The sequence below is a fragment of the Tupaia chinensis genome, unplaced genomic scaffold (assembly GCF_000334495.1).
Source record: "Tupaia chinensis unplaced genomic scaffold, TupChi_1.0 Scaffold147608_1, whole genome shotgun sequence".
NCBI classification, from domain to species: Eukaryota; Metazoa; Chordata; class Mammalia; order Scandentia; family Tupaiidae; genus Tupaia; species Tupaia belangeri.
Window position 1 is genome coordinate 1,203,716 of NW_006207460.1, and position 27,919 is coordinate 1,231,634.

The 27,919-nt window shown below is 39.2% G+C and overlaps 2 protein-coding genes across 2 annotated transcripts in view; one reads left to right on the plus strand and one right to left on the minus strand.

Moving 5' to 3' along the window:
* The window catches only part of CTNNA1 (catenin alpha 1), a 159,656-nt gene that overhangs the window by 94,003 nt on the left and 37,734 nt on the right, over positions 1-27,919 (plus strand). Inside the window, exons 7-8 of the mRNA XM_014584765.1 lie at positions 13,953-14,033; positions 15,881-16,033. Of these exons, the coding sequence (XP_014440251.1) occupies positions 13,953-14,033; positions 15,881-16,033 (234 nt within the window). The remainder of the gene's footprint in view (positions 1-13,952; positions 14,034-15,880; positions 16,034-27,919) is intronic.
* LRRTM2 (leucine rich repeat transmembrane neuronal 2) lies at positions 690-3,713 on the minus strand. The gene is made up of 2 exons (XM_006169911.2): positions 3,249-3,713; positions 690-2,901 (listed from the first exon to the last, which is right to left on the minus strand). Exons 1-2 carry the CDS (start codon positions 3,250-3,252, stop codon positions 1,355-1,357), a joined length of 1,551 nt encoding a protein of 516 aa, XP_006169973.1. The 5' UTR covers positions 3,253-3,713; the 3' UTR covers positions 690-1,354.

The following is a 27,919-nucleotide window of genomic DNA, read 5'->3' on the forward strand; positions in this document are numbered from 1 at the left end:
CTTGACTGCCCGGTAACTTCAGCTAACCTGTGAGCCAGATTTCAAAATCTGCCTTTCACCTCTGTCCCCGCACCTCCTCACGGCATGGCTACATAGGCCTGTTGTGTTCTGTAAGACTGACCTCAGGTAGATGTTATTCCCTTCACTTACAAGGAACTGTACTTTTAATGTGAGTGTGTATCTTTATTAAAAGGTCGAAATTTAGCATATCATATACAGAAAGTGTTTTTTTCCTTTATGGTTTCTTTACAATAAATCAATGTGCCTGTTGCTAGCCAATTATTTTTAATTTGGCTCTGAGGTTTGAAGATTAGGAAAAGGCAGAAGAAAGAATTTTAAACCCTTTTGTCCAGGCTTCCTTTGATCACAACAGTTGAGAGAGAGAGTGACCATACATGTGCGTGTGTGTGTGCACACACTTTCAAACTGGATGGATGATGTTGGGATTGTTAAATTGACTCAGTTATATCTTTTCTCTCAAATAATTTCTAAATCTTTATGTAGAAATGTAAATATAATATTTAGTAAATTAATTAGTAAAGTGGTAATTTAATACTAATTTAAAATAATTGTCTAAATGCTACAAAAATCAGTGCATCCACTATAAAGTCAAACTAGAGATATATGGTAAGTTGGTATAATTCTTAGTTTGATTTCATTTTGTAATGAGACCTTTCCACAATCACTTGGATTCATTGTTTAAATATATTCAAGAGTCACTTGGCTTATTAGAATTACATAAAGGGTTTTGATTTCATGATGTGGACTTTGATAATGTCTATTAACCCAGGCAAAAACTCTGGAAGGAGAGTATTTAATATTTACCAACCTTCAGCATACATGAAATTCTACTTCCCACACCGGCAGTAGATTGTAGATTTGAGTAAATACCAAATTATCATACAAGAGAACTTTAAGTCTCCTTTTAAGCAGCAAGCCAGTTGTGGTACATGGGATGGAGAGCAATGATCAAACAGGTATTGATTCATATCTCGTTTTGCTCAACAGTTTCTTTCAAAACTGTTTCAGTAGAATAAAACAGCATATGGAGACCTTAGTGTAAATGTTTACACATGAGAGTATATAATCACATACATGAAATGTCTTATTTTTGAATTAAGCATTTTTAGACTTTCCAACAGTGCAAATCAGTGTGAGCATTGCTTCATTTAACATTTAAAATATGATTTCATTAAAAAAATTAAAAATACTTAAACACTTCAAAAACTAAGTCTCCATTGGATTTGGAAAATTAGGCTTAATGTCACCATTGGTAAAAATTAGATAATGTATTTAGCCCCTACTATGTAAAATAGGTTACTTATCTGATGTGATTTTTGATGATGGGCAGATATTATACTTCACATTCTTTGTATGGCAGCTGCTGACACTTGCACTGTCCATAACCATTAATGATGATGAAGGGTCCTTCATGGGTGGGTTCATATTCATTATACGGTCCTTGGTCTGACATGTTTGACATATGGAGTCGTGTTTGGGATCTGAGCTGCCTGTGGTTCTGAATCATTGAGCACTGCCTAATTCTTCTTAAAGTGGGAGGGCAGCACTTCCTAGAGATGAACACTATAAAAATAATAAAAAAGAAAGAAAACAATAAAGCCATTGTTCCCGTAATTACCCGCTGAGTGAAGATGGCATTGTCTGGTTCAGGAAAGTGTTCTTCCGTAGTAACTGCTATGCCTGCAGTAGTTGGGATTTCTTTGTCTCCCACATGGTAACTTGATGAGCTTATTCTTTTTGTATATTCAGTGGTTGGATCTCTATAAGTTGTAGCCATGGCAGTGACAGTGGTTGATAAATTCCAGCAGAGCTGAAATCCATGGACTGCATCTAGAATATCCTCTCCTTGGGTGTGGTCAGGGCTGTGGCATAGGATTGAATGCTCCCACCGACCTTGGAAACTGCCCAGCCAAGAGGCCAGAGCACATATTCGGGGGCTGCATTCCCATAGATTGCCAGAGAGGCCAACGGTTGTGAGGGATCTCAGGGAGTTTAAGATCTTGGAATCAAGGCTGTTTAACTTGTTGTTATCCATGAGGAGTATTTTAAGATTCGGCATCGTTTCAAACACTGTCAAGTCGATTGCTTTGATTTCATTTCCAGTCAGGTCTAGCTTTTCTAAAGTGCCCCAGGTCCACTCCATCCCACATGTCAAGTTGCTAATTTTGTTCCATTGTAAGAAGAGCGTGTGCAGACTGCTTAGCCGTAGAAAATGAGCAAAATTAATCTTCGTCAGCTGGTTGTGCTCTAGGTGAAGCTCTCTCAGTTTGATTAATCCTGCAAATCCATTGCGAGCCAAACTTCGCAAACGGTTTGTGCTCAAATCCAGAAATTCCAGACTACGACAGTCCCAGAACAGGCGTACTGGGATAGTCCGCAGGGAGTTGGAACGTAAATGCAAGGTCTGCAACTTCCGAAGGCCATAGAAGAGCTCTGGGTGCAGAGATGACAGCTGATTAAAAGACAGGTCTAAATTTTGCAGGTTAATTAGTTGGGTAAAAGTTGTGTTTGGCAAGTAAAATATTTTGTTGGAACTTAAGATTAATTCCTTAAGTTTATAGAGTCCTTGAAAAGCATCTTCTTTTATTGTTGAAATTTGATTGTGATCTAAGTGGAGCCAGGTAAGTTGACTGAAGCTGGCAAATTGATCTCTTTCAAGCTCTGTGATGTGATTGTGCCTCAGGGACAGGCCTAGAGAGCCCTTGTCAGTGGCGTTTGGCACTGAGTGGAAGCCCTGAGAGTCGCAGTAGAAGAGCAGCTTCTCGCAGCGGCATTTGGGTGGACACGCCATACCCAGGGCAGGCAGCATTTTTAAAACCATACTCATTGCATATATTGCTGCCAGCATAGGGGCCCCTAATGGCCACTTGAAATGTAAGCCTGCAGAATATAATTTAAGGAAAACAAGAAGATAGGATATTTTTCAGCAGAACATATGGGCTATTCAACAACAACAACAACATAACATCATGGTAATTTTACTGCATGTAACTTCTTTTTCATTTACTGCAGAAAAATTAACCTTGTTGTCATGACTAGAACAAAACTTAAACCATTTAAAAGGAAAATTAAACATGCCCTATCATCAGTGATATATGCTTTTACCTAAACCTCAAAATCCAAACATGTGATAGTGATTTCTCCCATAAAAATGTGAATTCAGTGGTTTATTTTTAAAAGCATGCTTCGTTGTTGATTGCATAAGACATAAAAATGCACGGACTTACCCATTCTTCTGAGCACATTGGAGGCTGCATTCAGTCGCGGTTGTTAAGACTCAACGCAGTGAGTCTGTAAAAGGCTCTAACATGCAGGAGCCTTTCACCAGTTTCCTGTTTCTGTGTCCTAGGCTTTCTGAGTAAAATTAAATCCAGGATGAGCTGATCTTTTTCCTTAGGATATTCCTCTGGAAATAATTGGTTTCATTTTCTGCGATGGGTCTGGTCCCCTAAATCAGTTTTGAATGTAAGTTATTAATTTTCTCCTCCTAACTGCTCGGCTGGTTAATCAAAGCGTCAGTCTCTATCTTCCGCAGCCGTTAGTTCTCCCGGTCTGAACTTGTTGATGGCAGATGGGCGGCTTGTTGCAGAGAAGAGCTCCTGGGGCAGCATGAGTGCATTTACTGAAAAGCTTTTCCGAGAAACGGCACAAGAATGGGTTTGCTTATGTGCTGCGACCACACAGAACTGTATATAGGCTGACGTCACCTGGTGACGTGTCTTTTGTTTGGGTTTTCCAGAAGCTTTACTGTTAAAAAGCACCATGCTTTCTAACAGTATCAGGGTCGTTGCAAGACCCCCTGATTAAAATAAAGTGAGAAGGAAGAGCTCCTGGCTTAAAACATGATATTTCTTCAGTGTAGGAAGGAGCAGTGAGGTTGTAATAAAGGCTGCATTCAAGAAGACTCATCTGAACAGTGAGTTGGGTTAGCAGAGTGATGGTTTTTAATGCTTGTGAGAGCCAGTGTTAGACTGCTGATTCTGCATAGAGAGATCGTCTAAATGGGCAGACTCCTGCACGATTTATGAAGTGCTGATTTAACGCCTGCCTATGCAAGGTAGTGCCACTGCTGTGGTAGTTCAGAAAGCTACTCAATTGCCTTGTCATGCTTGGTTAAAAAATCAAAGTATGACTATGATTTGCTTTAGATGTGTTGGTACACTAGCTAAATAGGTTTGATTTCTTTGTCATTAAGAGCTTAATATCACACGCCAAGAAAAAAAGGTCAGAATTTTACAAAACAAAGCATTTAGTTATCTCTCTGAGAATTTCAGGGGAACTCTAATTTAAAAGATTTCTCCTATGTCCTACTTTATAACAACATTTTATCACTATGCTGATTGAAAAATAATGCTGAACTGATCTTTGAATGTCCTACTAGGAGAAAAGGATGGATTGATACAGTTATTTTAATACATAAGCCCTGAGCATTAACAGTGGACCAGAGTTGATTTAGAGCAGGCTACACAGCATGTTTGGATTCTGACATGGTTCCTTATATTTACCTCAGAATCTCACCTACCACTTACTGAAAAGCTTCAGTTGATACGAGATTTGGGGCTTGTGGGTCTCAAAATAACACAGCATTTGCACACTATTTCCTTCTTCACAGTTCTTCAGAACTGACTTTGAGTCTCACGCTCATCGTTTCAGGATCTCTCTTGTGAATACAAAGGGTCACTCATACTTTGAAATAGTATTTTTGCTCTGGCTTATTGTCCTGACTCCAGGTTCCCCCTGTCAAATAGTGTCATTATTTTTTCAGACCTTAGTTATGAATGTACATCTCCATGTTAAGTGTTCTATAAATGCAAAAGCTGTTCCTAGAATTGGTGCCGAATTTTTGGGCCTGGCAAAGACAAGGCCTTTTATACATCTCACCTTAATGATTTGGACCTGTTTCTCCCATCTCATTGCTACCCATCCTTAGCCTTGTCTCAGACCTGAGGGTAGAAATCTCAAACCAAGAACATCATTGGCCTTTTAGCTTCCAAGGGCTTCATTCCACTGGGCAAGTGTAAGAAGTCATTATATTAAGGGATAACATTTTTTGTTTTGAAGTGAGAACTGGAAGACTTCAAGGTTTCCTTCCTTAGGGGCCTGGGAAAAGGTGCTGTGAAAGCTGCAGCAAATGCTCTAGTTGTGATTTGAATTCTTCTAGAAGTGACCCCAAGATGGAATTACAAGTCCAGAGTTTAATTGGGGAAATGCCTGGTAAGTAGAAAGGGAGACAGAAAGCAGAAATACTCTGAGGGCCAGCAGAGTCTCATACTGCAGTGTTGTCAGACAGGTGGAATGGAAGTCTTTAAGCCAACTTTGCCTGTGAACAGAACCTTAGCCCTTAGGAATGAACCCACACCAAGTACACCCACTGTGTTCCTGCTTGCTGGTTAAAGAGTAGGGGAGGACATACCCTGTTTTATGTGCTAAAGATGCCAAACTCTCCCAGCCCCTAACTTAACCCCCCTCCCCTTTTTAAAGCTTATTTAGTTGTATATGTGAGAGAGAGAGAGAGAGAGAGAGAGACAAAGTGAAGACAGCAGGATCCCATACTGTGATCCACACCCCTCTACCTCCATCCAGCTTTCCCAACCAACCAGAATCGTGGGTGCACTAGGGAGCTGAAAGCGTCATCTCCCATATGTATCTAGCTTCACTTAAGCAGTATGTTACCATTACTGTGGTGCCCCTGAGCCCGCCTGACCTTGATCCTTTCTGTGGTTTCTGTAAGCTAGGCGTTCTTAATTTGGGTCCATAGACTAGCTTGTAAAATTCTGTTGCCTGTTCATTTTTCTGTGGCTATAGTTTAATCAGATTTCTACAAGATATGTGACTCTAGATTGCAGAGATACTGTTTGTTCTACAGGAATTAGCACCAACAAGTTGTTTTTTTGTTTTTGTTTTGTTTTGGGTTTTTTTGGAGAGGTTTTCACTATAGGGTGCGTGCGCTTGCCAGGGAGAGACAGAAAGCGAGAAATCACCCCACGGAGGGATGGCCACACCGCAATCCCTTCTCCTCCATTCTCCTCTCAGGATCTTGGGCATGCACGCATATGCACCTGGTGTGAGTTTTAAGCCACCGGGTCCAGGATGCAAACTGTGGTCAACTACGTGGGAGTACAGAGACATAACCATTACATTAACTGCTGGTCCCAGCACCAAAAAGTTTTAAGGGAGGGAAGTCTGAAAAGGTGGTCTCTTTTTTTAAATTATTTTAATTTTTTTTATTATTATTTTTGAAAATAAAAACAAGCCCTTGGGATGTTGTCAATGCCTTATTGAAGTCAGCCATCCTTGTGGGGGGAGAGGAACTTTGCCATCCAGGTGAAGCTGTTTTCAAGTCTTCAAGTAACCACTTTAATTTCATAGGGGAAAAATCATTTAAGTCAGTTGGATTAGAACAACCATGATTAGGGATGAGTTGTATGTGAAAGTGCAGAAGGAAAAGTATCTCCTTCCCTTTAGACTCTCAGGTTTTTTCCTGCTCTCTGGTCTGTTTAACTTACCTCTTACATTCTAGTGAATGCAAACTATTTAAATTATTGTATTCCAGACTTGTGGGCAAGAGAAATTGCCTAGAGATGTACCAGTGCAATAAAGAGTGATTGATTTCTGGTGCCCTGAAGAAGTGAGCAGTAATACCTGGTGGACACCCGTGCCCACGAGGCTCAGCTGCTCCTTGTGCCACTAGCCTCCTTTCTCATGTGCCCATTCTTTGGGTTCAAAAGGTTCAAGCTGTGGAACCAAAGAAGACATAGTGTTTGCCTTAAAGATTGGAAGAGTATGCAGTTCCTGTCGATAGAATTTTGTATCACTTTTAAAATCTATTTATCTGTGCTTAGCTAAAAGGGCTAAACAGTGCCCTTATTCTTCCTAAACTCAACTTTATATTGGTTTCACTTTAGAGCAGTTTTACTCTGCAAACATATGCCTTTGACTTAATTAAAGTGGCAGTACTATTTCTGGAAGATACTATCCATATCATTTGTTTCCATTTTCATTGCTTTAGATGTTTGTGATAGGGCAATGGAGAATAAGATCTAACCTGTCTGTCCTCTGTAAATGGTTTTAAGCAAATTGAGTTCAGGCAGTTGGTTAGCTGTAGTTGTCCACGTTCTTGCCCATGAGAGTTTGCTTTTGTTGGATTTGGGATTAGGAAGAGTTATTCCTGTACCTGAAGAAATAGGTACAGAGATACATATATAAAATTTTCTAATGTTTTGTGGTAGAGAAAAGGCTTTATGTTTACTTTGTGCTAAAAAGTCAAGTATTTTCTTAAGCATTCCCATCTCCAAAAATTGTTACACCTTGGCACCAGAGTTACACAGAGATACTCTGGAGAAGCATGTTAAAATAAACCTTGTTGCTGGCAGTCTTGTTGGCTGCTTGGGAAAATTTCACATTTATCAAAAAAGTGTTAGCAAGTTTTAGGATGGAGGTTCTAGTTTTTGTGGGTGTGAGTATATCCCTAGCTAAGAACCTTTTAAGGCCCTAGTTGGCAGCCACACACTTGGGCTTATTTATATTGAGACTTGTACTATAATGTAAGTGGGTTTTACTACCCTCTGCCCCCCCCCCTTTTTTTGAAGGTGATGGGAATCTTTTCTTTAGGAAGGTGTCCTTCCTGACTTTGTAGCATTTCATTTAGATGTGTTTCCTCCCACCTACATAGACATCTATAGGCTATACAAATCCATTTATGCAGGATAGAATTAAGAGGTAAGATATCCATTTATGCATACTTGAATTTCTTTTGATTTTAGTGAGCTCTCTGACCCAATTGGCTGAATTTAAAGGGGTGAATTTGCATGCATATTAGGTAGATACTAGCATTCCTGGTTGCTGAAGCTTGGAAACATCATTTCTGAGAACTCCTTTAAAAGGTCCTGGGGTGAAGGGACAGTGGCACACACCACGGCAAGCAAAAATATTGAGTATATGATATTGTCAATGCAAAGAAAATCGATAACAAAAATTTGGCTTGAAGGGAATAGTATCATTTCTTATTATGAAAGGCTTATAGCAGCATGTCAGCATTGTATCTGCTTGACATGTCGGTTCCTGCATTATACATTGCTGAAACGGGGGTTGCTAAGGCTTGAGGAAATGCTGGGGTTAAGGCTGTATTTTTCTGAGAGCCAGTTCTGTCCTGCTGCTTGTTCACTGTGTGTGTCCATGTTTCTGTCGTGTGTGTGTGTGTGTGTGTGTGTGTGTGTCTGTCTGTCTGTCTGTCTGCTTGGCTAGTGGCTTCATGGTTTTTTCTTTGTATGACGATATTCTAATTTATGGATAAATTGTTTTGAGGCCTGTGACTTTTGCACAGTGTAAAATGATTATCCTTTTAATATCTTTGTATCCTTAGGTAAGTTTATATGTAAAGTAAGTTCCAAGCAGTGAATTGCCAGGTTATAGGGTGTTGATATTGGTACACATTGCCATATGCCTTTCAAAAATTTTTAAACCGTTTTATTTCCCCTAGTAGCCTATTACACACGACTGCTCCCCATTATTAATACCATATTAGGAGCTAGTAAACGGTAAGAATATCTATAAAACTGATAAATACTTGGTCTTTGACTTGTTCTTCTTTAATGGTAGTTGAAATTCAACATTGTTTTGTATGCATGTTTGTATGTTCCTGTATACTGAATATTTTATTTGCTTATTTCTAATCCCTACCCCCAAATTAGTCATTTTCTTAAAGATCTGTAAGACATTTTTGCTTATTAAATGGAATGAACTTTGCCATATATTTTACAAATTTTTTTTTATACAACTTTTGCCAGAGAGTGCATATGCTCTCCAGGGAGAGAGAAAAAGCACCTCCCATGGGGCAGAGTCATACCTCAATTCCTTCTTCTCCATTTCTCCCTCCTCTCGGGATTTTGGGCACATATGCACACATATACTCTTGGTGTGCTTTTCAGACTGTTGAGTCTGGGACTCAAACTGTCAGCTATGTGGGATCCAGCTGCTTCATCCACTAGGCCAGGGGCTGGCCCCAAATATATATGTTTTACTTACCCATTTGTCTTCTGTGCTATCTTGTGTATTTTTGCTAAATATGATTCTGGTCTAGCTACTGTGGCACAGCATTAAAAAGCTAGTGCCCCATAATGCTGGGAGCCGTGCGGCCAACCACAGATTTGGATCCTTGGGTTAGTCTGAAAACATGCTGAATGTGCACTCAGGAACCTGAGGAACTAGAGGACTTGAGGAAAAGGCCGCATGGGGAAATAGGGGCATGAAGCCCTGTCAAGGATGCCTGTCTGTTTCTCTCATTTAAAAAAAAAAAAAATGTGGCTGTCATCTGAGAAAATACCCAAACTGTAATGCAAATTTCTAGGCTTCTGCTCTCTGTGAGAGAAGAGGGAATATAAGTGGAGTGTTATGTATGTGATGTTAAAGTTCTCCACTTATTTTTTTTTTAATTTTTAGAATAAGATAGGTAATATTAGGCACACCAGAAACTATTCTGTTCCTTATCATTTAAATGGGTACTCTGAAAAGAAATGAGGATGCAGTTCTATATAAACATTGTATTCTAAGATTGAGCTACCAATTGAACTTCACAGAAGGCTCAGTGTGACTCTTGTCACATATTCGGCTCTTGCAGAGCCCATCAGCCATCTGTGGGCCAGGTGGACCGGGGTCAAATTGCCTTTCCTGTTAAGTTGCTAAATGTATATTGCATGACAGTGTGTTGCCTAGCCCATAGCAAACCTTTAAGTCCTACTCAAGAAGATATGAATTGACTCTTTAATAGACACTAGTCTCCCTTGGTTTTATTTTGTTTTTATTCCTTTTACTTAAGAAAAATTTTACTATGAAAATGTACATGGCCTGATTTTTACATCATAGTAAAACAGGCCCGTTGATGAGGGGACATGGATTTTTCTGTTGAACAGCTATTATTTGTAGTCGTTCCGAGGCTTGTAACATGATGCTGCTATTTCCTCGCATTACCACCATTCCAGTATTGTTCTGCTGCCCGCTAGTTGCCATCTCCACACATTCATCTATCACAAGATTCATCAATGGATCAGATCCCCACAATATTCCTTGGACATGTCTGCCATCATTTAAATTCAGTGATAACTTCTTGTCCATAAATTTTTTCAGTTCGGGAGGGTGAGCTTTGCTCATGGTACCTACTTGGTGGGCTCAGAGATGCCTTTATCTCTCCCTTGGTTTTCAAACATTTCTCTCGAGATTCTCTTTAAAGTCCCCACATTCTTCAAAGGTCAAGCCTTCTCACCTATGAGCAACAGTGCTTAGCAGGGGTACACATACCAAAATTGAGTGAACTTGGGGTGATCTCTGTACTCTTGGAATGGAGTCTCTTCAGCATGTAGGGGCTGAGGGTTACTTTAAAGCTGACTCACTAAATACAGTAATAGTTTCTGCTACAGGGTTGCTTTTCCTGGGGTTATATTCCAATAACTTTATTATTGCTTAACTAAAACTAAATAGAAACCCTAACAACTTTAATTTTAAAAGAGGCAAAGTCTTGTTCAAGCAAAGTTTTCTACTGTCATCAAGTTCAGTATTAAGGTTGGGAGTATATATAGGTGTGTGTGCTCATCCCTATTGTATTTTAAATTATTGGAATTCTAAACTTGCAATTTGGACTCATGTATGTATAATTTTTTTGTATTTAAAGGGGCACTTTGATTTAAAAGGCAGTCTGTCTAGTATAACCTAAAAGGTTTAGTAAATAACTGCTCCTGAACTGCCCCCTCCTGATTAATGAGGCATAAATCTCCATTTCCTGCAGTAACAAGAAGGACAAATTGATTTTTAGGCCAATTTTACAAAGAATTTACAGATTCATGGTGTGGGTTGCATTGCATCTTAAAGCAAATACTGCTCTGTGACTAATTCCTCAAAAGTCAAGTTCAAGGATTTGGTTTTACATAACTTTTACAGTAAATTCTTTCACCTAAATTGAGAAAATTCCCAGTCATTCCAGGTTGTAGGAGATTGAGCTCTCATGAGGTCATTGTGAGCCTTATTTTCTGGAACAAAGAATTTATTAGAAACACCCCTAAAACAAACATAGCTAGGAACAGTGATAAACTTTGCTGAGTTTATTTAGAGAATTTTTCTTGAAGTGAATGCTTGACTGTCTAAGGTGTGTGCCGAGACCTTCCCGATTAAAACACTAATTATGAGGTCAGTTTGGTTTTGATTTGGTTTCAGTTACCTTTGTTTTAGATCCTGGTATTTTGATCTTTGAGATTGTCAGGTAACTAGTTAAACTCCTCCATTTGAGTTCTTTTCTGACTGTTGGCTCTGAATAAATCAGTTTATTCCTGCAAGTAGAAATCCTCATACCTGAATCAATTTTTGATGTTTTGATGAAACATTCCCCCATTAATACTAGTGGACTACTTAATTTTATTGGCAGAACAGGAGTGTTGGAGAATGAGTGTAAGGCATAAGACCCTGACCAGATAATAATAATGACCATATCAGTTTATTACTTTTGTCAGTTCTTCTTTAAAAAAAACAATCTTTATTTAATTTTGTTTATTCATTTATTTATTTTTAATTTGTCAGACAGAGAGAGAGAACAAGAAAGCATATCACCAGGTCCAGGACTTGAACCATGCTCAGCTATGTGGGAGTGTCCAGTGCCCTAACCACCATGCTACCTTCTGGTCCCTTTTTTCAATTCTATATTTTTATTTTTAGATGTTTTGCCTTAGGATGCATGAACTTGCTGGAGAGAGAGAGACAGTGAGAGAGAAAGTGAGAAATCACCCCCTTGGTGGGGGTATGACCATGCCACAATCTTTTCTCTTCCATTCTCCTCCTGGGATCTCTTGGGCATCTACACATATGCACCTGATATGAGTTTCAACCCACTGAGTCCAGAACTTGGATTGTGGTCAGCCATGAGGGAGTCTAGGGATGTAACTGCTATGGCATCTATTGGCCCCTATTTCAATTCTTAATACTCACAAATCCCCTTTTATCTCCTTTCTGTTCTCTGCTAAATAATCTATGTCCCTGGGACCAGCAGTTAGCGTAATGGCTATGTCGCTGGACTCCCATGTAGTTGATTGCGATTCAAGTCCCGGACCCGGTGGCTTAAACTCACGCCAGGCACTTGTGCGTGAGTGCCCAAGATCATGAGAGGAGAATGGAGGAGAAGGGATTGCGACGTGGCTATCTCCCCTGGTGGGTGATTTCTCGCTTTCTGTCTTTCTCTTGTTTCTCTGGTGAGCACACGCACCCTATAGTAAAAAAACTCTCTAAATAAATAAATAAATAAATAAGCTGTGTCCCTCAATACTCCTTCTGTTTTGTAACAGTCATAGAGATGGAGGCAGCGTGATAAGTGGCATTGTCCCCATTTAACAGATAGGGGATGAGAGAAAGTGAGTAACAGATGTATATAACAAGCACTTGGTAAATACATAACCAGCTCTCCCATCCCCACCAATTCATCTGGTGTGCTGGCTTTTGTACTGACAGCATACACATATGAAAATGTCTTGAGGGCACCCAAAGGGAGAACGCTGGGTTAAAATAAAATCCTTTATCCATTCGTATCTTACTTTTGATTGCTAGCATATTTTACAGAGAGAACCACATTTGTTTTTTTGTTTTGTTTTGTTTGTTTGTTTGTTTGTTTGGTTTTGAGAGTTTTTTGCCATAGGGCATGTGCACTCACCAGAAATATAGAGATAGAAAGCAAGAAATCACCCCCCAGTGAGGATGGCCACACCGCAATCCCTTCTCCATTCTCCTCTCAGGATCTGGGGCATGCACGCACACACGCCCAGCGTGAGTTTAAACCACTGGGTCCGGGACTCGAACCGCGGTTGACTACATGGGAGTCCAGCGACATAGCCATTATGCTAACTGCTGGTCCCTGAGAACCACATTTGTTCTGTGAAAACAAACTTCATATACTTTATAGTTTAACTTAGACGGTGTCTTATTAGATATTTTCAGAGACACAGTTCTACCTGGTTATCTCATCTCTTTTCTTTCAACTGTTACCCATTTTAATTCTACTTAGCGTGTTGCTCTTTCAAATCTCACTTCAATCTCCGACCTCTGAAGAAATGCTGATTCACATAATTCCCCAAGACTATGTAATGCATTCTTTCCTGTGCAGTACAGTTTCATTAAGCACAACATGGACCTTTCCCCTCACCTCCCCCACAGGGCATGTGCACTTGCCAGAGAAAGAGAGAGAAAGTGAGAAATCACCCCCTGGGAAGATGGCCCTTGTCCTCCATTCTCCTCTTGGGATTTTGGGCACATACACGCATCTAGCTGGCATGATTTGCAAGCCTCCAGGTCTGCTTGAACCTGGTTGGCCATGTGGGAGTCCAGTGCCTTAACCACCACATCACCTGCTCCCCCCTTACATAGACTGTAAAAAAAATATGACTGAGGTAGTTTTGCAAAGCGTTCCAGATTGAGCTGTGTAAGGTACATTATTGAAGATGGCGGATCATGCTATATCTTTGGTTTAAAATCTGTTGTTTCACACTGTTTTAGTGCCAGGTGCCAACATTCTTCAAATCTCAGAGTTCATCAAATTCAGGTGTAACTTGTTCTCGCTAGCAGTTCAAGGAGAACTTGTGCATTAATGAATTTGGCATATGCAGTGTTAAAATATAAATTTAAATTTTAAGGCCAAACTTGAAGCAAAAATTTTGCCTCTTGGCATCTCTTACTTTGGCAAAACTCCTTCAATTCTAATAATCAGATAATGTGAATCCTAAAATTGTACGATTAGGTTTTTATGGAAAAAGACACATAGTCTTTCTTCTACCCCACCCCAGATTTTCCATCTTTGGGCTAAAAAAGTTGTACCATTTTTCCAGTATTGGTTTGAGCATAAATAGCTATCACCTGTTAATAAGGTTCCTTGTGAACTACTAAAATACGCATCTCTTTTTATCCAGGCTGGACGTAAAGAAAGAAGTGATGCACTGAATTCTGCAATAGATAAAATGACTAAGAAGACCAGGGACTTGCGTAGACAGGTAAGTTGAAAGAAATTGCTATTTGCTTTCTTAAATTCTCAATTTTATAGTTTTGATTAAAATCTGAATAAATACTGAGTTTGTATTTTATTGAGGGAAAAGAATGGACTTTCACAGAAAAGTAGAAAGCTTTCTCTGTTTTGTTGCTAATAAGTTTCTAAATGGTTAATGAAATCTCATGAGGACATGGAATAAAACAGTCTGGGATTGACTGAATAAATTAACTTGAATGTGAAAAGAAAGTACAGATGGAAAAATCAAGTTTTAAAAAAATTGTTATATGGCATAAGTGTGTACCAGAGAGAGGACAGGGGGCAGGGTGGAGGTGCACATCTACGCCACAATTCCTTCTCAGTTCTCCTCTTGGGACTTTGGCTACATGAATGTGCCCGATGTGTTTTACAGGCTGTTTGGTCCAGGACTCAGTCCACATAGTCAGCTATGTGAGATCCAACTGCCTTTACTAGCATGCTACTGATAGCCCAGGAAAATCATTTAAACATGACTTGGGGACCTGTGAAAATAACCTTGAAGTATTTTGTTATATTAGCTTATGTAGAGACTGGAATTCCAGTTGCATATTTGTTTGCCCTATTCTGAGCACGTACTTGAAATTCATTTAGATCTTTGGCAGAGATTATATTTCCAGTTCAAATATGCTATGTATAGAGATATTTGGGGTGTAGAATATTCTGTTAGTAAATTTAGTGTAAAGAATCTCTTCATTTAATGATAAATTACTCCATTAACATCTGGAATCAAATTGAGTTTTTGTCTTTATAAAGAAGTTACTTAGGGATGCCGACAGGTGGCATGGTGTTTAAGGGCACTGGATTCCCTCATGGCCAACTGCGGTTCAAGTCCTGGACTTGGCAGCTTGCCTTCACATTCCCTCTCACTGCCCTACCCCCTCCCTCTCTGGCCAAATTAAAATAAATAATGTTAAATAAAATAATTCTAAAAAAGGGACCAACAGTTAGTGTAATGGCTATGTCGCTGGACTCCCATGTAGTCGACCACGGTTCGCGTCCCAGACCCGGTGGCTTAAAACTCACGCCATGCGCGTGTGCGTGCATGCCTAAGATCCGGAGAGGAGAATGGAGGAGAAGGGATTGCGGTGTGGCCATCCCCCCTGGGGGGTGGTTTCTCGCTTTCTGTCTCTATGTCTCTCTCTCTCTCTCTGGTGAGCGCATGCACCCTATAGCAAAAACCTCTCCCCCTAAAAAAAAAAAAAACAAATTAAAAAAAAAAAAAGAAGTTACTTATGAAATTGGTTGGTAACAAGAAGTCAGACAGTATCCAGGAATTAGTGGAGAGATATTTTATTGTTCATGTCTGATGGACGCAGAATTAAAGATAAACTGTGTTTTTATTCAGTTTCCTTTGGTGAAGCAGTGTTAGAACGGTTATAAAGATAACCTTTACATTTTAACGTTTATAGTACATGAAACCCTTTTTAGATAAACCAGAGAGTATTCTTTTCTTTCCTTCTCTTCTCATTTTATTTAACCGATTAGACGATAATTTACATATATTCCAATTCAACCCAGAGCTTTCTTTTCAGCTTTGTAGTATTCTTTAAAGATGTAAGCCTTAGTTTTGTAAGTCTTAAGAAAGATTTTGTCTTGAAAAAACAAGATTCTGTGGGAGAAATGATGTGATAGTGTAAACAAACCATTGTCTTTGTGATCGTATGTTTTCTATTAAAATATTGCAGGTTATGTGACTGCATAACTTATATGAGGGGCCCTCACATAAATGTAGCCAATCTATCATAATCTTCCTTTAGATTTAAAAGTGATCTTGCTTCTTGGAAATAAAATCAAGTTTTACAATTTAATTACTAGCTCCGCAAAGCTGTCATGGACCACGTTTCAGATTCTTTCCTGGAAACCAATGTTCCACTTTTAGTATTGATTGAAGCTGCAAAGAATGGAAATGAGAAAGAAGTTAAGGAGTATGCCCAAGTTTTCCGTGAACATGCCAACAAATTGATTGAGGTAAGTGTATTAGCAGTTTCATTAACTGTATGTTGCTTGGTGAAATGCAGTGAGTTTTAAGCACATTTAATTTGTTTACATTTTTAAAGACTAACCTCATATGCATCCTGTATAAAGTGATAGTCTTCACTTAACATCTACTTAAAATGGCTATTTTTGTCAGTCTGCATTAATTATATATATATATTTTATATATGTATATATGTATAAATATATGTATATTTTATATCTATCTCTATACATAGATAGATAGATATAAAATTAAACATAAATAGCCCCCATCCTGGAAGCTTAACATATTAATTTAATAGTATTGCAAATAAAGACAGATGTCTATGTGTCTACATTCAGAGAACAGTGGAGAAAGCAGTGATAGTTAAGAGCAGGACTCCGGAGTCTCACTGCCTGGCTTGTATCCTGGAAAGTTACTTACCCTCTCTCAATTCTCATTTCTTGTCTGTAAAATGAGGATACTAATAATACCCATTTGGGGATTGTTTTGAGGACTGAAAGAGATGATGTATGTTGCATTCATTCTAATGCCTAAGACATAGATTCAGACCATTACTTTGTGTTTTTTAAAAGTGAAGAAAATGAGGCTTTGACATGGTGCTGAAATATATGTTTGCATAGTAGAAATCTCTCTGTGGGTGATTGGTTGGTAGGGTAGCAAGCAAACAGAGTGAATTGCCATTTAATTTCCAGGTAAGTTAGACTTGTTCCTATATTTTATTAACTGAAATTGTGTTATTGTTTAATTTGTTCACTAATGCTACATTTTGGAAATTTGCCACATTGTAGATATAAATCCATATTATTTGATTTTTAACCTTAATGTAGAATATCTGTCTGATATCCAGAAAAGATATTCCATAGTCGAATTGGTAAGTTCATCATTATATAAGAACAGAAAATGGACCTTTAAGTAAAATGTATGTTTTGTATATTTGGATTTATAGTGACAGTAGGCCACATTAATACTGTAAAAATATTCCAAGGAAAACATCAGTAATCACATTAAATGCATTACTAATTTTACATCTAGTTTTCTTTGAACGTTAATTTAAGTGTTCTGAACTCAATTAATGTACAGAATGCATAGGTCAGTCTGCCGTTCAAATGAAAGATTCTTGCATTCGGAACTAACACTGGGAGATTTTCACTTTGTGTCTCCATTAAGCATAGTCTTGTTCACAGTAGTCATATGACAGGATGAGGTGCGAACTCCAAATATGCAAAGATGTCTGCAGGAAGCCAGTATCCCATAAGTAGTCTGTGTATTAGAAAGTTTATCTGTGTGGCCAGAAGCAGCACACTGCCAGCCCAAGGCCTTGGGTTGGTAAAAGACTGTGTGGCAACTGAATAGAGTACGGTCCTTGTCTGCACTGGAGTGGGGAGGCCCATTATTAGGGTTATCTGCATCATCCTTAACCTCTCCAGTTTAACAGAGCTGAAACACTTGTGGAATAATGTGTACCAGCTTTGCACAAATACAGTGCACTTCCCATGACATTTCTTAGGTAAGGACATTGAGGCTTAGAGAGGTTCAGCCACTTGCCCAAGTTCACCCAGCTGGCATCATTCCAGTGTGAGAGCTGTGTACTCAAACTCATTGGTTTAGTAGACTGCCTAATGCCCTCTGAGAAGCACTGGGAGGACCTGGTGGCACTGCAGACCTCACTCTAGTTTTCCCAGGTTTAAACTTTTCTTTTTCATTCCGAACACCCCAACCATGGGCCCCCTAGCATTTAGAATTTGGTGTTCCCATCACAGCTCAGTTCTGACCCTTTTCTCACCTCTCTCCCCTCTTCATGCCCTCTGCCCCCACCTCCCACACATGGCATATTTTCTGTGTATTAAATGACACATGGCTTTTCATTACTCGTGGCATAACCACAGGCTTTGTGATGTCATTCTGCAAACAGTTAAATTACACTACGATAATAGAGACACTAGGATATATAATTGCATATGTCCATGAAAAGGAAATGAGTTTTTAAAGTGTTGTAGAAGCCTCAGATTCCTTACTCAAGGCAGAACTTTCCTCTTTAATGACAAGGCTTCTCCTCCCTGTACTTCTGTAGCATAATGAAACCCTTTTGAAATAGTCAGGCACTTGTTTTAAACAGAGGTAATATGCTTTATGGTGAGTGTTTGATTATCTGACTTACTAATTTCTTTTCATTAGTTCCTTCCTAACTGGAGTAAATGTCTGCAGATCAACTTTGGTTTTAGGAGTCATTTGCCAGTCTCCCTGGAGAGATCAGGGAAGTAGGGGTGCTATGTAGAAACTAGGCAGAGCTGCTGTTGATAAACCTCGGATCAGATTCTGCAGCCACTGAGAATTCTCATCTCAGATGTGTTTGAGAGGAGTGGTCCTCCTAAAATGGTACAATATGAGGAGACTTCAAAAAGCTGCAGAACAATGGAATTAAGGTTGAGGTTTTTCGGTGCCCCTTACCCCCCATGAAATCCATACATTGCTTCTTTACTATCTTTACATAATATGTATTTTCCATGAACTGTTTTTGTTTTTGTCACAAATAGGACTTTTTATTTGTCACTATTAAAACTCTGAACTTTGGAGCTAGCAGGTCACATGGTGGTTAAGGGTACTGGGCTTCCACATAGCCGACTGCAGTTCGAGTCCTGGACCTGGTGGCTAGCTTTCTCACTCTCTCTCTCTCGCTCTCATTCTGTCCCCTAGGTCAAGTTAAAAAATAAAGTTAAATGAAATAATTCTTTTAAAAAATCTAAGCTTTAAACAGATTCTTAGGCTAGTGGTTCATATCCATCAGCTCTTTCAACTTTAGCGCCTGGCTTATCCCCAATAGCTTTTCCAGAGCTACTGCTTTCACCATGAAGCTCCATGAGTTTTCCCAATTCAAACTTAGGCTTCTTCAGCATTTTTACTTTTCTGACAAAGACATCATGGATGGGCGTGTGTGCACGCATGCCCAAGATCCAGAGGAGAATGGAGGAGAAGGGATTGTGGCTTGGCCATGCCCCCTGGGGAGTGATTTCTCGCTGTCTCTCTGTCTCTTTCTGGCAAGCGCATGTACTCTATAGCAAAAACCTCTCAAAAAAAAAAAAAAAAAAAAAAAAAAGACATCATGGAGAGAATAGATGGATTGGCAGGCCTTTTCTATGCCTTTTCCAGTGCTGACTGGAGTCCGTTTATTGACCACTTCTTTCAAGTCATTTGTCTGCCCCTCCCAGGTCATGATTTCCATCACTTCTTCCGGATTTGGCGGACCTGCTGGTGCTGGGCATAAGAAGTCTTTTGTATATAATTGTTACTTTTTTTAGTAAACCCAGCACAGAAGAGACAAACAAATAATCATTGGTAGTCTTGACATCGACATGAGCTTCAAACATGGTCTGCCATGTTTTGACCATAAAACACATTTTGTTACCGGTGAGATCCATGCCATGGAAGTTGGTCAGGCAGTTTTTGCCCTGAACATCCTCAATAATTAGCTTGAATTTTCTGAATGTGACTCTTCTGCAGATCTGCAAGACTCACTTCAAACACACGGCCCTTAAGGTCGCCAGATGGAATATTGGTTTCTTGAGTCCTGGTCACTAGTGTTTTCCCAATATTTCTTATGTTGAACATATTAGGTGCTTTTACATCATTCCAGTCTTTTTAAGAAAATGGATCAACCGCTTTTTTCTTGGCTCCCTTTTCCACCTTTCATAAAGTGCTTATTCTTGCCAACCGCCATGGTGCTACTTGGAGAGCCAAAAGGTCCATGAACTTTTTGAATATCTACCCACTCAAATGCTAACCCCACAGGCTAAGGACATGGTCCCAACAAATTCTCCTCACTTCAGTCCTCAGCTGCAAGTTGGAGGATTCTCCCAAGGCCACTTCACTTCTGACCCTCTGGCTACAAATCTAGGAAGTTCCCATGACACAGCTCAAGTTCAGTAATTCCCTGGAACAGCTCATAGAACATTTTATTATAAAGGATAAAAATTAGAGTCAGCCAAATGGAGAGACTTAGGTTAGAGTCTGGTAAGGTCTGAAATGCAGGACTTTTGTGCCCCTTCCCAGTGGAATCAGGGTACATCATCCTCCCATCACATCAATGAGTTCAGCCTTTCTTGGACTCCTTCCATAGCGAGAAACTCTCCCTCCAGAGGACCACATCCCACTGGTGAGTCTCCAACTTTTAGGAAAGGAGAGCCACAGGCTCCTTCTCTGGTACCTTTCCTGTCTATCCTCTTGCTTGCTACCCACATGAATTGAGAGTAGCCTTAAATATATGGCTACTAAAATTCTAAAAAAATTCTTCAGCGACTCACATTGTATTTTGTTTGGTCAGGGCTGATCTTGGTGATTCCCTCAGACCTTTCTACCCAAGTGCTAGCCTTCTCCAAACACCTGCCTGCTCTAAGGGCAGGCAGACAGTGGAATGGGTAGGACAGTTGTGAAGGGAGACTGCCCACTGGTGTCCCAGGATGGCTTCAGCCTTTTGGGGAGTGACCTTGCTCTGTGAGTCCTAGCAGCTCACAGCCAGCTCACAGTTGGTTATTGTCCTTAGTGCTATTTTCTCATTCCTGTTGGTGTGGATGTGGATGTGGATAGGTGTTTGGCTCTGTCTTGGGGGGGGGTAATTTAATTTATTATTATTATTATTATTATTATTATTATTATTATTATTATTATCATTAGTTTTCTATAGGGCATGTGTGCTCACCAGAGAGAGAAGGACAGTGAGAATGCAAGCCACTAGGTGCAGGACTCAAACTGTGGTCAGCCATGTGGGAATCCAGCACCTTAACCACCATGCCACCTGTTGGCTCCTATCTTGTGGTTTTAACACATTCAGTATAAACTTCTTAGATCCAGTCTAATGTTTAATCCTGTGAGGATTGCTGTAGGCATTGTTCTTCATACTACTGGCTCCCCATTCTGAATCATTTAATTTTATTTCCTTTTTAAAAAATAAGTACTCCTTCTTTCATCCAGTCTAATATTTAAGAAATACTGTCTAAGATAAGATATAAGGAAGAACCTTTCAGCTTGCCACTAGAAAGCATTTTTTTTTTGACTGAGCAAGCTTTATATGATAGTTGGCCTTCCAGTCAGTTAAGAAAAAAATAAAATAAGGGGAAAAAAATTTTTTAAAAAAGAACCTTCCTTTTTGTCTTGCTCTCTACAAGACATCTAGCTAGAGCATGTCTATTCTATTCCCCTCATGTCCTTTTCAATATCTACCATGATCCCCCTGTTAAAATGGTAACTATAAGAAGCATATTCTAGCATCTTCTTTGTGGATATCACTACCTCTCTCCTTCCTAGGGCAGGTTTATTAATGTGCGATGCATGATTTCACAGTATCTAGAAAATGAGAAGCAAATTTACAAGGTAGATAAAGAACATGTGCTTGGCCAAGTAACTTTTTGGCTACGATTTGAGGTTAAGAAGTTATTTATTAGTATTGGCTCAAGTATGAGGATTCTGACCTTGCTTTATATTTAATAGCATTGACGTACTCCCAGAAACATTTTGGGCTTACAGTTAAAATAAAAATTTGTTTTTTCCCTATGATCCATTACATACATTACATGCATCGTATAGCTAGCTGCCCCTGAGATTAAATGAACTCCTCTCACGTCTGATTCCTGAGTATATGGTCTGACTTATAGGGTATTAGAAAATAACTCTTAACACTGAAGCAAAACCAGGCTCCTTCCCAGAACCATGATGGGATGCTGTGTGATTGCTGCACTGGGGATCGCAAAACACATAAAACTCACCAGCCAGGGTACGCCAGGATTGTCTGTGGCACAGCTGCTTAGGCTCATTTGCCTAACTTCCTTATTAGAAAATTAGAGCCTCTGTAAGTGTTATGTAGCAAGGTGCCTGCAGGGAAAAGTGTGAAAGTGCCAGTGTAGGTGCAGATTTGGGGCACAGTTGTTTAAAAACATAGCTTAAAAAAACTGTAAAAGATGTATAAGTTCATTTTAATAAATTTGGTTAAAAAGTTTTCGAGTAGATTAGCACACATCTATATGTGGGGTTTTTTTAAAGAATAAAATTGATACCATACTGGTTTGTTGATATAGTAAAGTGTTATGATGTAATTTGTTTCCTTCTGCTCATTAAATTATAGCTATTTTACCATGTTATAACGTCCTCATTTACAGCATTTATATTTATTGCCTACTAGTCCACTTATGTAACCAGTCCCTGCTATTAAGCATTTAGATTTAGTTTGCTCTTAGTTTTTCTACTACCATATATAATGCTCTGATAAATACCTTTATACTTTTTTTTTTAATTGTTAGGGGACACATGTGCTTTCAGAGAAAGATAGAGGGAGAAAGCACTCCCTCCTCCCCCCAGAGGAGTGTGGCCACACCATAATCCTTTCTCTTCTATTTCTCCATCCATTTTGGATTTTGAGCACACATACACACAAACACCTGGCATGTTTTTCAAGGGACCAGGGCTGGGATTGTAACTGCATTGAGCCATGTAGGATCCGTCTAGGCTCTGGGGCTGGCCCCCTTGTACTTTTTTTCCTCTTGTCACTGTCCCATTCAGTTTCACAAGCCACACATCTAGAGTGCATGCTTTATTATCCTTTCTCCCTCGTGTTCCATATCTAATTCACAAGTCTTCCTATCATTCTGTATTTCTTTTTATTTCTATAGTTACCTCCCTAGGCCAAGTCACCATCTATCACTAGACTTCTGCAGCAGCTCCTGATTTCTTTGCTTACATTCTTTTCTCTCTCCAGCCTCTTTCTTCAGAAGAGCCAGCAAGGTCCCTTTAAATCAGATCATGTCATTCCTTTGCCCCAGAACCAACTCTTTTCCACCTCCCTTGTCCTGTGGCCTTAGTCACACTTGGGATAAAATCCTGAAGTCCAGATTTTTAATTCCAGGTCATAAGGTACCCTGCCTGCCTTTCCTCCTTCATTTAGCCCTTTGACTCCCATGCTGACTGACCAGTCATGCTTGACTACTACTTCTTCCATGGCAATATCTAAACATATTTTCACCTCATGCCCTCTGCCCAGATGTCGCCTCAACAGAATTCACTCCTGGACCCCTCATTTCTCTGTCCCACCTCTAGCAGTCTTTATCTTTTTAATCATGTCATCTATTTTGTATCTTCATAGCGCTTCTCACTATCTGAGATGGTTGAATTTATCTTCTTATTTTTCCAGAAGATTTATCTTCTTATTTTTCACATGTTCCAATGGAGTGTAAGTTCTGTGACAATGTAGGTCCTGTTCTTAGTCCCTGGAATGTAGTAAGTGCTCAACCACTATTAGATGAATGAATTTACTGGTTCTCAAAGTTAATAAACATTAGAGTTACCCAGAAACAACATTCTAATTCCTGGGCTCCATCCTCAGAGATTCTGCCTCATTGGTCTGAGAACTGTACTTTGTGACGAAGATCAGTGATATTAAGCTTGGTCTTTTTTGAATGATTTATAATATTTTATACAAATAAGCATCATAGGCCCAGCCGCAGTGGCACGAGAGAGAGGGCACCATTGTGCAGTTACTGAGGCCTGCGTTGGATTCTGGCCTGACATGAAAAGCTGGGTGTGGCAGTGGTGTACACCTTTGATCCTAATTGGCTGGGAGGCTGAGACAGGAGGATAGTGGCATAGCAAGAGCCTATCAAAGATACCTCTATTTCTTCCATGCATGTGAGTTCTGCTACTTACCACCCTCTTTATTGTCTCTCATTTAAGCCAATCATAATGTGTCCTTTTGTATAATAAGCATGCATGGGGGGATAAATTGTGAATTTTTTTGAGGTGTGGAAGTAATAGGGAAAATTTAGAGACCTTTTTGTTGTTGTTAACACAATGCAGCTTTCAAAAACTTGTAGCAGGAACTAGACCTGCCATGCAGCAGTAAGGCACTGTGCATAGGAAGCAGGTGCCTCATGCTGACCAGGTTTTGAGACCCAGCTCTGTTGGCTTGAAAAATATTCTGGGCAAGGGCATGTTTGTCCAGGATCCTGAGAGGATAGAAAATTGTAGGAAAAAGTGTTGCAGTGTGACCATGACCCCTTTAGGGGGTGTTTTGCTCTTTCTCTTATGTGCATGTGCCCTCTGGCATTAAACAAACCCATTGCATACTTTCTGTAGTTGAGGGAGAAAAAATTGGAATATGATTTGTGTAACAAATATTTATAGAGTTCCTAATATGTCTTGTTCACATTCTTGGCACTAGGATATAGCAGTGAATAAAACAAAATCCCTTCCTGCATCATGATTATCTTCTTCTAGGGAGAGAGAAGCCATCAAAATAAATACATATTTTAGGTAGTGTGTATTTTTAAAATAATTATTTATTTAATTTTATTCATTACTATTTTCATTTGATCAGAGAGAGAGGGAGAGAGAGAGAGAGAGGGAACATGAGAAAGCAAGTGAACAGGTCCAGGACTCAAACTGCAGTCAGTTATGTGGGAGTCCAGCACCTCAGTCACCACGCCACCTGCCAGCCCCATGTAGTGTGTATATTTTATATAATGGAAGTTTTACTGAGGTGATATGTGAAAAAAATTACCAATTTTATCAATGTTTCAAATGGAAGCTGAGCAAAATCTGATATCTTCGTAGCATTTTAATACAGGATCAAATAAATGTGGAACAGATTTGTTGAATCTTGCCAACCTGGGTTTTGGAAGTCGTATATATTGCTTTAATAGAAATACATTTCACCCCAGACCAAATATAACAGTATAAAAAGGTTAAGCTGTAATTTGAGGTGTCAGGTAAAGTTGCTTTGCGTGTGTTAATAGGTCCTGAGGAGTATTAGGGGTAATACCCACTTCAGAAATGAAAACTTTTTATGATGCCTTCTGTATATGTCATGTTGTGGAAATGCAAGATTAGTGTCAAGAGTAAAACCACATTCTGACTGTTGAGGTTGTATCAACGAAGCAAATCATCCAGTCCCTCTGTGTATGCACAGTGCCATTGAGTCTGTGTAGTGCTGGCTGCTCTTTGAATCCTTATTAGATAACTTTTCCAATTTTACTTGAAAGAAAATAGCAGAGTATTTGCCTGAAGTTTTTCTTTCCTGTTTTCTGAGGATCCAGCTGGGACATCTCACTGCTTCACACCTCAGTTGTCTGTCCATGGAACCTGGTATTCCTCACAGGGAATCGAATCCCATTTCCTTATGTGAAGGGTACATAGGTGTTGTGTGTCCCTGTGAGTGGGGGAGCAGAGCTGAGGGCCAGAGCTGGATGGTGCCTCACCATCTTCTTTGTTCCGGTGTACTGCACTGAGCGCTCTTCTTTCATCTGTTTGTAAAATGGCGGGTGGCTGCGCTTCAGGGTAACAGTAGCACTTTTTATACTTGACTCTCTTTCCCATGTTAATGATTTCTTTATGTTGCTCTTCAGTTTAAGTGTACTGAGGTGAAAAATTTATTTGCTGTCAAAAATATTAACCTTTTTGTCAATAATGCAACACCCATGTGTCCTTTTTAATTGCTTTATTCCTTGCCCACCGCTTTTGGCTGTGAGCAGCTTAATAGCCAAAGACCAATCCATTTTTCCTTTAATTTTACTCTCTTCTGAGTCCTTTTTCAATTTTACAAATTGAGAGAGTGAAACAGGGAAAATGTGTTTCATGAAATCCTGTCTATAAAAACCATATATCATTTAGTATCCATTTCCCCTCAGCCCCAGACTTTGTATTAAAATATACCTCTTATTAAAATGAATTTGCTACAATAAGATTGTATCTCATTCACTGCCTTGTGAATTAAGAATCAAAAAGTGAATGTAACTGGCATGCTTTTGAGCTATATTATCATTATATCCCCCACCCCCCCAGTATTTCCCATTATCTGAGACTTCATAGGGTATGGCTTTATTGGTTTGAAATGTGTATTTTAACTGCAAATTGAATGATCTGCATTATAACTTTTATTCTGTGGTGTGCTGAATGTGCAGTAAAGTGGCCTTGAAGAAGGCTCTGTAAGGAGCATTTGAATTAAGCACTGACCTTAAACGACTACATGTGACATCTTTTTCCTCTATATGATACTGTAGTGTGGAAGTCTGGCAAATAGCAAATTAAATGAAGCTTCAATTTTCTAGGAATGTAGGGTGTTTGCATGAAAGAAGTCAGGTATCCTTGGAGGAATGCTGACCTTCGGTTCCAGAAGAATTCTAAGCATATTGAACTTGATTTTTTTTTTTTTTTAAACATTTGAAGCGTTCTGTAAGTTCGGCTGTATGGGACTGTGTAAAACAAAAGTGTCTTGTTTGTACTGTTTTTAATACCTTACCACCCCCATCCCCCCAAAATAAGCATTTTTGACTTAACCAACCACCTAGTCAAATTTTGGGATGATCAAGCAAAAGCAGTTGAGTGAGCCTTGTTCTGAAGGGCCTTAAAGGGCCTTGAAGGTTTTCTTTTCTTCTTGGAGAGAATCATTCCTTAGGAATGATTAAGGAAGCTCTTGGCCCAACCATGGCTGTTTCAGAGAGAGTTTATCCAAGCCTCTTGTTTCCTCATCAGTAGAGCTGATGGACTAATGTTTAGAGAGAGACCTTATCTTGCTTTACTGGTTGATTAGACAGGCAGTTCAGTAGATCAGAAACAGCTTTAAAAATTGTCTATATAATACCATGGAAGTGGAAATGATTATAAGATATTCTGAGTAGTGAAAGCTTTTTAAAAATATCAAATAGGCAAGTTGTTTAAAGTAATTTACCATATCTCAGTAAATCTACTATTTCTAAACCTGCCTTTTATCTGTTACTATAGATGCTTATATTTAGATCCCACCTCTTCCTAAAATTAGATTGACGTAGCTTATTTTATTTATTTACTTATTGAGAGATTTTTGCTATAGGGTACATGCACTTGCCAGAGAGACAGAGACAGAAAGTGAGAAATCACCCCCTGGAGGGGATGGCCATGCCACAATCCCTTCTCTGTTTTCCTCTTGAGATTTTGAGCACGCACCCACATGTACCCAGTTTTAAACCTCCAGGTCCAGGACTCGAACTGCAGTCCAATGATGTCATCATTATGCCATCTGCTGCATCTCGATATGGCTTATTTTAAACAAAAACATATGATAAAATAAGATAGATGTGGGAAATCAGAACCAAGAAAGGAATAGTTATGAATGCTTGAGTTTGGGTTTTGTCCTGAACTTACTGGTAGCCGTGAGGGAAAGGTGAAATACAATCAGTTGTATAGTTATTTTCTTTAGGATGAAGGAAGTTTGACCATTTTTCAAATGAGAAATAGGTCTATCCTGAAAGCGTTTAAAGAATCTTTACATGGGGTTTTTATAAAAGGGACATTGAATAAATAGAGACCTCACATTTTAATAATAAACGTGGTGACAGTTTCTACATGATTTTTTTTTGCTTTTGTTTGTTTTTTGTTGTTTCTTTGTTTTGTTTTTGTAAGTATGCTCTGTAAAGGTAAGGTCCTAGCATTACTTGCCATTGAGTTGTGAGCTGAACAGCTATGATTTGGTGAAGACCAGTATGTGGCTTTCAGCCTCTAGTGTCAGTACTGGGAAGATGGAGAATTCAGGAGATTTGTTGTCATTACTGATATGTGGATACATTGTTATCATTATATTTTACTCTATTTCTTAACCTACTACTTCCTGTCTCTCCTTTTCTAACTCTTCTACCCTCTTCTGGATTGATTGAGCCTTCTCTCTGCTGGTCCTCATGATGTACTTTTCTATGCAAAAATGTGTCATGACTTTTTCCACAGCCCGATACTTTCTTTACAGATTTGTTCAGTGGGGGAAGGGGAGAGCTGTTGGGAGTAAATGCTCTCAGATCTCTTGTTTATTGTTTTTTGTCTTAATGTTTCTGTTTTGCCCTAATTCTTTTTATTTTCCTGTGTGAAAG